The 11804-nt window shown below is 33.2% G+C and overlaps 2 protein-coding genes across 6 annotated transcripts; both read right to left on the bottom strand.

Annotated features, from left to right (window-relative positions):
- Positions 1-310: 310 nt before the first annotated feature.
- LOC114401164 (IST1 homolog) lies at positions 311-5175 on the bottom strand. Of its 2 annotated transcripts, none has more exons than XM_028363591.1 (6): positions 5033-5175; positions 4458-4590; positions 4247-4350; positions 2528-2699; positions 2283-2423; positions 311-1032 (listed from the first exon to the last, which is right to left on the bottom strand). In XM_028363591.1, exons 1-6 carry the CDS (start codon positions 5080-5082, stop codon positions 658-660), a joined length of 975 nt encoding a protein of 324 aa, XP_028219392.1. In that variant the 5' UTR covers positions 5083-5175; the 3' UTR covers positions 311-657. The 2 variants fall into 2 exon arrangements, with proteins under 2 accessions (XP_028219392.1, XP_028219393.1); XM_028363592.1 differs by having other exon boundaries at positions 4702-5100.
- Positions 5176-5914: 739 nt separating this feature from the next.
- On the bottom strand, positions 5915-9993 carry LOC114401166 (caffeoylshikimate esterase-like). 4 transcript variants are annotated; one of them, XR_003664234.1, is made up of 9 exons: positions 9585-9993; positions 9425-9454; positions 8993-9122; positions 8257-8403; positions 8014-8144; positions 7217-7358; positions 6755-6892; positions 6541-6639; positions 5915-6424 (listed from the first exon to the last, which is right to left on the bottom strand). XR_003664234.1 is itself a non-coding variant. In XM_028363593.1 (8 exons), the coding sequence occupies exons 1-8, from the start codon at positions 9879-9881 to the stop codon at positions 6206-6208; spliced, it is 1191 nt and encodes a 396-aa protein (XP_028219394.1). In that variant the 5' UTR covers positions 9882-9993; the 3' UTR covers positions 5915-6205. The 4 variants fall into 4 exon arrangements, 3 of the variants coding, with proteins under 3 accessions (XP_028219394.1, XP_028219395.1, XP_028219396.1); XM_028363593.1 differs by lacking the exon at positions 6755-6892 and having other exon boundaries at positions 7221-7358; XM_028363594.1 differs by lacking the exons at positions 6755-6892; positions 9425-9454 and having other exon boundaries at positions 7221-7358.
- Positions 9994-11804: the final 1811 nt, after the last annotated feature.

Genomic DNA, 11804 nt, shown 5'->3' on the forward strand with positions numbered 1-11804 from the left:
CAAATAGTGACTGATGATAAAATATGGATTGTCAAGAAACAATCTTCGTGTGTCGGAACCCAATGTCAATCGTGGGCACCAAACAGATGTATCGCAAATGTTCCTTCGTTGGCACGATCTAAGACGCTTCTATTGTTTTCACAGCGTAGTTAGCTTTAACTAAAGTCGCTTTAAAGAAACGAACCAATCGCACACGAAGCTGTGTCATACTAGCACCATGCCAGGTTGTTGGACACAACACCTAACATATAGTTTATATAACAACATAAATGCATTAAAATATGCATGAGATGATAAGAGTATAACATTTCGGAAATGCACACAATTATTTCCTGGGTAAAATTGATGTTTAAATTACTTAGAAATAACATCTATAAGTTCATGATACACTACGATCCGCAGTTGCAAGAATCAGGAAGATCTAGAAAATAGAAAAGTTCACACTGTTCAGTATTCCGTTCCGTTACAATGATATACATGTATTAATTATGGAATGTACAATGAAGTACGGCACAATTCTTATTACATAGAATCACTGTATGAAGCTGTCACCTCCGCAACAAAGAACATAATTTTCTCCTTTGGCATTTAGTTCTTAACATTTTTTTTTCCAGCATTAAGATCCTGGGAGGGCAGCATTTTCATCGATGTGAAGGTTTATTTACCTTCCAGCTTCAATGATCCAAAATTACTCTGAACTAGTGCAGCAGCAGCACGAGCAGCTGCAGATGCGCGATCCGCAGAAGCAATGGCAGCCCGTGCCTTCTCCAGTACATCAGAGGATTGAAATCTTGTCTCACTTTTAGCATCTCCAGCGGGAACATTATTGTTTTTGTGTGACTGTTCGATTTCATTAGTATCCAACGAAGAATTATTGTTAGAAGGGCTCGGAGCTTCAAGGTGTTTATATTCTTGCTTGTCTTGCACAGGCTTGATAGAAGGTTCCGTAATACAAGGTGATGGATTATTAGAACCATTTCTGCTGGGAGTATGAGAAAGCGTAGCTCCAGCACTAACTTGCTTTGCTCCACCCTACAGTTAACACGAGAAAATCATAATAAAAATCAAGAAAAACTGAACAGTCTTGACACCACAGTAGAAAAGTAGACAACAAAATATATTGGCTTAAAAAATCTGGGAATATTAGTTCATAACACTTGGTTAAAATGTATAAAGTATAACACGTAAGTCGGTGATTTGAAGATTTAGATTGCCCTCATCAAGAAACAAGCTTCTCAATGTAAAGTTCTGAGATAACTTATTTAACTCAAAAATATTTAAAGGATCTTGCTAACTAGTGTCCCTAGGGCATTGGTTAAAAAAACTAAAATGAGAAAGTATTTATAGTGGAAATCATAGAAAAGCGTTAAAAAAGTCATGGATAACATAATTTTGTGCATCCCAATAAATGTCTTTCTTCTTTTAGTTCCTTAACTAATGTGCCAAGGGCACTGGTTAGCATTTGTCATATTTTAAACAAGCTTCTCATTGTCAAGTCCTGACGTTTATATTTAACTCATGAATATATAAAATGAACTCTAAGATGCTGTAAATCCATATTGATTGAGATGCTACTGACAAAAGACAAACCAACAGAGCTAGCAGTGAGAACAAGTTGACTGAATAATAACTGAAATTATTACTTACTACCACTAATAATAAATGGACCCTCCCTGCAAACAATTTTTATAGACCTGAATAATGTATTGAGAAAGGAATCACCAAACTCACCCAATAAACAAGCTATGTTTGAAAAGTCCAGGAACATGAATAAAAGAGACAATTAATATGTTTGAAAAATTGATGAAAATCAGATAAAGTCAACATCTCTTGCACTCATGGAATATCTCACTTATAAACCTGCCTATGTTGTTCTTTGTTGAAAATCTTTACATAATCCCGAGCCCAGATAAAAGGTGAAGGTTGTGTAGGCAATCGACAACCGATGTAAACTTTGTTGAATATCTATGACATTTACAGAAGATATGTGAGGAGAATTAAAACAAATACTCTCAACAGCTAGAGTCACTTCTCAAGGCTCATGGTAGAACTATCACATGAAGAGCCAAGTACCCTGAGGTTAGGATGAAATTTGAAGTAATTTCAGGGGTCAGTGTCAGGGATAAAGGTGGTAGTAGAACCATTATAGTTAGACAAGTGAGAACTTATTAGTTATACAGATGCTATATTGCTATCTACCATCAATGACAGATGTATTATATCACATGGATAATATTTTTAACGTCCAATAATGAAGAAACGAACATCCACTGATAAATTACCAGGAGATCTTCATGGTTTTTCCTAAATTCAGCCTCAGTTTTAGAAGAATCCCATGCTATATTGTATTCTTCTGCGATCTCCCTCAAGACCTTGAGTTTTACCTCTCCAGATGGAGCACTAACTGAAAGCTTTTCAATGATCTGAAATAATCATATCAAAAGAATAGATGGACTAATGATAGTAAGCAATTATTCTGAAGCTGTAACAGTTTGCTATTCAGAAACTGCAATTAAAGATGAATCACCGTGCGGTTCACGCCCGAATCAGGACGAAGTTCAGATACTGCAGAGACAAATTCTTTCCCATATTTAGTGGTAAACAAGTTCTTGATGTGCAATAAGTCTGGTACATCTGAACATCTAGGAGCAGCAAAAATTATACTTGCAATGGCTTCTCGCAATTCCGTGGGGCACTCCCTATTATGTGGAGAAGAAAGGCTTCAAGTTTGACTTAAAAAATATTCTGCTATAAATTGTATAAGAAAATGTTCAACTGTTTGAAAACTCAATTCAGTGGTGAAAATGAATATTCTCTACACTGAAAGTGACTTAGCGTGGTGTATATAAATACCTTCTACATTAAATAAGTGAAAGAGAACTAAAAATATTCAGAATGGAATACCAATGAATGCTTTTAGCATCAATTATTTATTTAGCTGCTAATAGTTTCCTTTAAAAAACTTGCAGCAACAGATATCATTTCCCTAAAGTTATGTACAAATCAATTTTGGTGAATCAAGTTTAAAATCATACATTTTATCCCATTTATGTTCAGAAACAAGCTCATTGAATCACAATTCAAATTTTGAACCGTTAAGCTAATTTTTGAATCATGATTTACAAATCATACAACGATATAAGTGAAGACAGTAGATTCACAAAGGTCACTGGAAACATCCGTGAGGATAGTAGATAGTATGGTTTTTAGTTTTGCAAAAAGGGAGAGTGGGAGACCAAGGAGGACATTGGAGGAAATTGTTAAAGGGGATCTCATGGTAAACAATATCTCCAAAAGTTTGATCTTTAACCGAACCGAACGGTATCGTGTGATCCAAGTAGCCAACCTCACCTATTGGGATAAGCTTTTGTTGTTTCTTTGTTATTCATAAATTGTATCTAATTATAAAACTGACACATAACAAAGAATAGCTTATATATATCATATAAATGATGAATCATGCTCAATGCAATAATTTTAAACTAGAAAATGACCAAAAGCCTCACAAAACAAAACCATGAGTAATAACTGAGTGTTTGAAGCCTATATTTTACAAGACTTAAAACAGAAATGGTACAACCAAATACAATAGATAGAATCAGAGGGTGACACTGTGACGGTGTGAAGCCCTGGTTTTAGAAGAATGAAACTAAAACATCTGAATAATCAAATAGGATGTGCTTAGTAGTGCTCCTTTAGTTCCTTTTTTTCAAACAATTTAAGCTTATAACTTTTTCATTTTAATTTAAAACATTAGGTGAAATAAAATAAAAATTGATGAATTATAAATCAAGTGATTTGTATCGGTGATATGGAATTGCATTGATTCAGCCATGTATCATAATTCATAAGATTCATAGTCATCTGCGGTTCATCTCTTGATGCAAATCATTGGCTAGCCAAATCATATCAAAGTCAAATCATGTGATTCAAAATGTGAATCGTAAGATTCTAGAAACTATGTTCAAAAATATATACTCTACCTCCTTTGGATCCCCTTGAAGATTCAGAAACAATATAACTACAAATACTTTAGTTTCAACCGACGAGAGATCATCTAATATGTTTGTGATTGTTATCTTCATAAAAAAAAACTGCCAATCGTGTACACAGCCTTTCCCTGTCTCTATTTTCTAATGTATTGAGAAAAGCATGGTCACTAGTAAAATACAGTGAAGCAGGAGATCCAGAAAGCAATCGATATGTTTCACATTTGTGGAAAATAGCATCAAACCCTTGGACTTACCTCTGATTCTCAATTATAGGTACACGTGCAAGAACAAATTCACAGAACAACTCCAAAATTTCATATGCAGCCCATGTATTTTGTTCCCGTATGATATGCTCCACCTATTTAAAATTATTAATAAATCAATGCATTTTATAAACAGCAAATCACAACACAGGGAGAAAAGATCCAGAAACCAGCAGCTATTAACCAAGACTTGAAGGATTACCCTGATTCTAGCAATTGCCTCTTGGCCAGCCTGCAAGAATTGGCTAATCTCCTTGCACATTTGTTTCAGTTGCATATCTCTCTTGTTTTGCAGCAGCTTAATGCGTGAAATTGCCAGGTTCAGGCATGTTTTGCTACAAGATGAAAAACAGCATGTTTACTAGTGTTACTTACTTGGCATTAGAAAGAGAGAATCCAGAGAACAATCAGTAAAAGTATAATCATTTCAATAATCACAATCACACCTTAGACGGTCATATTAACAATCCATCCAAGAAGGATCCGTTATCTTTCATCAAAATAGCTCACTTCCTCCAATAAAACATTGGATATACCTAAATAATATCTTACGAAACCCACCCTAAGGACTCAAAATTGAAACTGAACTTGACACAATAAACACTTCAATTGTTATTTGAGCAAGCGCACGATGAGTAAAAGTGAGTGAGACTCAATTGAGAAACCTAAAATCCGGGAATACAGAAACATAATGGACATATCCCCAAAACCTAAAATCGGATATTGTAATCAGAATCAGAAAACTTAAATCTGAGAAGCAAAGGGGAAATCAGTCACCATCGAGTGCCGAAAACGCCTCTGTTAAAGAGCTGGTTAAGAAGTGACATGGTGCCTGTCTTAGATAGATGCCACTGCGTGCGTAAGAAAAAATCTCTGCTTGCATCGTTGGCGTTGCCCTTATATATATTCCCATCCCAACCAACCTAGTATTATTGGACTTTGCTTATATTACTAATTTTATGATTTAAATTTCTCTCACATCTTTTTAATTTTAAATATTTTTTGTGTTACTTCATTTGAAAATTTGTTTGGCAAAGAGTAATTCTGCTATGGAAAACTTTGGAGAAAGGATATACAAATCCATTTCCTATAATTTCTGTCAAACATTAAGTATGTTTTTTCCTTCTTTAACTTTCAAATAATTGATAAAAAAAAGAATGTGCACATATATTCATCCAAAACTTATATTATTCTCTTTCGTATTAAATATAAATAGTAAAAATCTTAACAATTTGATCAAATGTGAGATAGGGGTTGGGATCAATCAAGACAAATTCTAAACACACTTAAAGAACTAACAAATATTCTTTGCAATTGATTGAGAGAAAAAATATGAGCCTTGTGAATTTATTCAATTTCCATGAAAAATGAAAAAAGGGTTGTGTAAAATGAAAGCAGGTACTTATAATTTTATATTTTATTTTCTATATAAAGCTTAATTAAGTAAATAAAATTATGATCAAATAATAAAATCCCGCTTTCGTATACCATAAACAAATGATAGTTTTCTTTATAGAGCTAAATTTTCATTATTTTTTAATCGTGAGACTTTTTTTTATAGAAAAATCCTAATTATAAATACGTGTATTTTATGTTATAAATAATAATTACTTTACGATCCAGAGGAAAAAAAAAATAAATATCTTAAATTAGCCGAGGGAAACAAAACCATTTTTTTGGATAATGAAACTTTATTACTGGTCAGACCTCACAATAAAGGGAGCCAATGGATTACATCTGGTTTGAAAATCCAATAAGCGAATTGTAATATTAAACTCATAAATGAGCCTATAATAAAAGTAGAAAGCTAAATTGACATGTACATGTAACTACCATGATAAGAGGCAATAGAGGTGCCATTCCTGTGAGGTAACTTTTGTGAAGGGTGTTCTTTGTTCACTATAAGATCAAAAATATCTTGGCGAGGTCAACAATACAATACCATGAACCTCATTTAAGTGAGCACCTAAAATCAAGCCATGAGATGATGTCATTGTGCACAGCAAAAATTCTGTCATCAGGTTCCCCTTCCAAAATGCCGTGGTAACTTCCTTCATAGATCTTTAGTGTCTTATCTTTACTAGAAGCTTTCTCATAAAGAAATTGGCTCACTAATGGATCTGTCACCTGATCTGCTGCTCCATGGAGAATCAATAATGGAGCAGAAACCTGCATCACCCTCATGTTTCCAGTTGATATGACAAAGATTGCATGCAAAAAGCACAGATAATCAAAGCAGGTATAAACGTTAGATTCTCGGAAAACAGAAGTGAGCAAAAACTAACCTTGTGTAATTGTGACTCGATTTCTTGAGTAGCACTTAAAAGCTCCATGCCAGTTTTCAATCGTGTTGGATGATCATAAGAAATAACATTGTAACCAGCCTATAAAGGAAAGAATCAACTCTAACAATTAGTTTGTTTTAGAGTGCAAATTTTCAGGGACTGGTTTTTCATCAAACTTTTTGAAAGTTAACAACAATTCAATGATAGAAGATACTATGGATTAAGTCATGCTTCAGAGCTCTTTCATTCATGCACTTGAACCACAGATGTTGCAGAAAAGACTTGTGACAAATTGGCAGGTTAATTGGCATCCACAAAATGGGTATCAGGAATAATTCAAGTTTCTGTGCATCTATGCATAAAGAAGAACAAAAAAGAAATCAAATCAGATAAAACGAAGAGAACATGCATTTTGTACATGGATTTGGCTCTTGACTCGCAAGTTATCATTTGATGATCATTGTGCATATTAAGATGCATGCTAAAAGACTTGGTATGACTGTCAATGAAGTGAAAGTTTGATCGTGCAGATAATATGGATATATTGAAGCATATGATTTATGACCTAAAACATTTAGTTAATGCAAGACATGTTAAGAAGAGGCACAATACAGAAAGACACTGGGCAATCATTTTACTTTGCGAGCATTGAAGAATTAGGGGTTCACAAAATTACCAACCACTTTTCTCTTGCCAGGTTCTCGGAAAGTCAGCGCAGATAGATCTTTGTGTGGAAACAGTTTTGCCTTTGGCATCACCTTAGACAAAAGATTTAATACCCTTAAAAGTGCAGTAGGTGGCAACATGCCCTCTGCGATCTTAGCACCAAAACAAGAACAAATCAGGCTTTTTATGACACATATGCTAATACTACCATGAAAGGCTATTCTTCAAATGATGGATGATTCCATTTTCCTATAGATTGATCTTGGACTACTTCCAATTTTGACTTGAAGAGAAGTCTCATAATAGACATTTTTTAAAACATGCATTAATTCTTGAAATTCATTGGAAGTATAAGATACCAAATATTGAATACCAGTTATCAAAATATTTTAATCACAAACATAAGATAAGGGAAACTGACTTTAAAATCAAGTCCACTAGTAATTGGATCACAAAACTCTGTGATACATGTTACATTTTTCTTATATTTCAATATTGACAATCCCTATTATTTTAGGGTCTATCAGTGCCATATTGGAAGGTGATGTTACTGCCTAGATATTAACTGTGGTTCTCGTGACTGACTTAAGAAAACAGAACTCCTGGCATGGCATTGTTTATTGCCATAATATATTGGAGCAGCGTTCTAGCTTTCAAAAGAATGAAATTGAACCTTAGAGATGACAAAAGACATTATAAGAATAAAATACTTCAATGCTCTCAAACTATAGAATGATTCAGAACTTGAAAATTATACCGATAATGAAGCTGGTGACATCAGTTGCAATACAGAGGAAGTGGACTTACTTTACACATTGGTGCAACAAGGATTACTCCATCCCAAGTGTTTTGTTCCTTCAAATGAACCTTAAGAGCAATTGCTCCACCCATTGACTGCCCCAATATGAATCGTGGCAACCCTCTCACCTCAGGCCTTGCTGTCAATTGAATTACAAAGCATGATCAACAACAATACAACATTCTGTACTTTCACATATAAAAGATTACAACAATGATCAATGTGACAGCCAGGATGCTAAAAGGTTTTACCTTTGATTTTTGTAAAATGTTCTATAACGTCATCAACCAAATCATCAAAATTTGGTATGTAACCATGTAAACCTTCAGATAGACCAAAACCTGGATAGTCCATAGCATAAACACCATACCCAGAAGCAGCTATTCTTTTGGCAATACCTGAACAAAATTTCAAATCTTCCCTTAACTACATTTAATATATTTCTAGGTTTGTTATAAATTGATAGCACAACATACTACAAATGGAAACTTAGCTACTTCTTGAAACGATTTTTCCATTTTGTTTCACATTTTTAATAATTTGTAATTTAGTCCTCATCCTAAATATAGTTTGCTTTAGTCCTCGTCAATTACAAGACTCGTAATATTTCTTAAGGGACCAAATGTATTTGTCTAAACGACCAAAGTTTTAAAAAGATAGTCCACAACTGCAATTTGGGCTGAAACATCTAGGTTTTTGGAGTCTTTGTAACCATAATTGCGGCCACATTGGCCGCATTGATCTGTAATTTCTTACAATATCAAGTTATTGCAGTGAAACTGACATGGTGGCCGCAATTGAAAACCTTTTTAAAGGCACTCAAAAAATGGAAAACTAACAAAGGGATCACACACAAAGGGGAAAAGAAAATGAAGAGAACTAGATCACAAGTTTACAAGCCTTTAAAAAAGAGAGCTCAAATAGGAAAAAAATGTAATATTAGAGTGAGAGAAAAAAAAAAACATATTTAAGGTATTAATGGCAAACCTTCAAAGAAGAAAGTGCAAGTGCTGCCATAACCATGGCAGAAACACAAAGCAGCCTTGAGTGGGACGCCCGATTCAGGCATCCAGCTTTTGCAGAAAATTTCCAATCCCCTGGAATTCCTTTCATACCCCTAATTAACAAAAATAACCAAATTCATCATATTTTTCGCAAAACCAAGAAAAGAAAAATAACATGTGTTGAAATACAAGTGTGAGCCACATCGGGTATGAATGGGAAGTTTATACACCATATAAGCATATAAGTGAAGATAAGACCCATGAACACTTTAAGGTTTTTGGATTAGTATGGTGTGATTCACTAATGTGGTTGCTGAGGTCCATTGGTAAAAATCTACCCGGTGTTTATCCCCTCAGTTTCACAACAACATGCTCATAATCCATAGAGTTTTTGCCAAAAGCAGAAAAAACTTACTTCTTCGGTTCTGATCCCAGGAGGAGCAGTCTAGTTCGCCAATCAAAGACAAACACAGTAAGAGATTGAAGCATCAAAATCAGAGACTGGTTCTTTAACAATTCCAAAATCTGAAAAATGAAACCGCAGCAATTTGAAGCCATGAAGAGTTAGAACTAACCTTGAACAAGAAATGGTCGAGCTGCTGGTGCACCTCGGTGAAAGCTGCACGGACCCGTCTCCGGGAGGGTGCGAAGTCAAGGTTCTGAGAGGCCATGGCGTTCAACTCTTCGCTCACACCTTCGATGCTTGGCTTTTTCTTCGCTGCTGCTGCCACCGACAGCGTAGTGTTTGAACTGAATTTGGGTGAAATGGGTATGAGAAGATGATTGTGTGGGTGGTCTATGGAAGAGATTGGTGTGTGAGGGAAGAGGGAGAGGGTGTGTGATCGGAATCTGAGAGTCACAGATGGCTCCATGATCGTTTCGCTTAGTGGGGTGAGCAAAGAAGACAAACGTGTTTTTAGCCATCTTCAGCGTTGACTATGTAATTGCTCATGCTTTTTCTTTTTCGTCCTATGCTTGCAACTATTGAAAATCCACATTCGATTAAATAGTTATTTTTATTTATATTTATATTTGAATATATCATCTAAATTTTTTTTATTAATAGTAATGGAGAGAAGTTAATAAATAAATAAATTTATTATATTTTTTTACTTTCCAAAACTAAAATTTAAATTTTTATATTTTAGTAACGAATTTCTCAAAGCTAATAGTAATTATATAGCTTTTAACTCAACGAATTTCTGGATAAGTACGTTTTTAGATTCATATCCGCTCAAAATATTCAGCTAGTTTATGAGCAATTTAATAACAAAGATTTAAATAAAAAATACTTATTGAATTTTATGATGAATAAAATGAAAGATTAAAATAAAAAATAATAATTATATTTTTAGAAATAAATATCATATTTAAGTTTATTTTTAATTTGATTGTTTTAAGAATTCATATGGGTGAGTTGGATGATCAGTAGATATCTTTCTTACATTTTGGATTAGGTGATATGGAAAGCCAATAAATTTTAAGAATCTTATTACCAATTACTTAATATCGACAATTAACTATTAATTTTGGATTAGGTGATCCATAATATAAATTTTAGGTTCTAAATTGATCATTTTAGATTGCATAATTTATTTATATTTTATATTAATTAATTTGAAATTAATGGTTAATTCTCCTCTTTCATAGTAAATAATCCATAACAAAAAATATATAATTTGATTTAGAGTAATAATATATAAATCATTTTTCATTTTAAACATCTAACTAATACCTTTTATTGTTTTGCCTCTTTCTTCTTACCATATCATAAATCTTACTATATCTATATTTTCTATTTTTTTATCTCTTTAAGTATTAGATAGCACATTAAATATCTATCAAACATTTTACTTCGGTTTATTGTTTCAATTGCGAATCTCTTTGCTTGTTGGGGTTTGAAGACTTTTGGAACTTCAAATACTTTAGCACCTAGTTTTCGTGTGTTTTTTCCTTACCTTGTTTTTTAATCCATGTACTGCACAAAAACAATTGATTTTAATAAGGTTCAAATACAATGAATTTTCAATACTTTGTATCAGATAATTTGATTTCATTCAATGTTTTATTTTGGCAGCAAAATCTATACAGTGTTGTCAGTGCACACTCTGCTGATGAGCAATTTGGGGGAAACAATGTGAAAGAGGAACTTATAATGAGTTTCTAGATGAAAAATATAAATTTAATTTTTGTGTATAAAAAATATGATAAATTAAATTTATAAGATTATTTTTGCCATTAAATTATAATGTTTAAAGAGTAATTCGATAATAAATTATATTTTTTTAATACCAATTTGATATTAAGTTACAAAACTTAGCGATCAATTTGTTATTAAATTATCTAAAAGATTAATTTGTGGCATTTTTTGTACATTCAATGACTGATTTAAAAAAATTTATCTTTTCAGAGACCAATTTATTGGTGGTTCACACTTTCAATGATAAAATTGACTATTATGGAGCTCAAGGCAGCTAAATATGGGGTGCAGGAAGTAGTAACAGCCTGTCCATAATTCAGAGTACAATCTTTTATTACTTGGGGCTGTTTTGGTCCCAGACTATTCCGAGCCTTAAGTTAAGAGTGTTGTTAGGTGCACCCAGCATTATTGCTGGTGCACCTAGCATTCTAAAAAAATGATAAAATTGTCCTTGTTTAGTTTTTCTCTTCCGGATCAACTTGATCCGGAAATCTCTTTCGGATCAACTTGATCCGGAAGAGGAAAAATAAAATTTTTGTTAATTATACAAGATATTTAAAGATATTTATTTCATTAATTATAATATAATTAAATA

Source organism: Glycine soja, chromosome 20 (assembly GCF_004193775.1).
Source record: "Glycine soja cultivar W05 chromosome 20, ASM419377v2, whole genome shotgun sequence".
Taxonomy (NCBI): Eukaryota; Viridiplantae; Streptophyta; class Magnoliopsida; order Fabales; family Fabaceae; genus Glycine; species Glycine soja.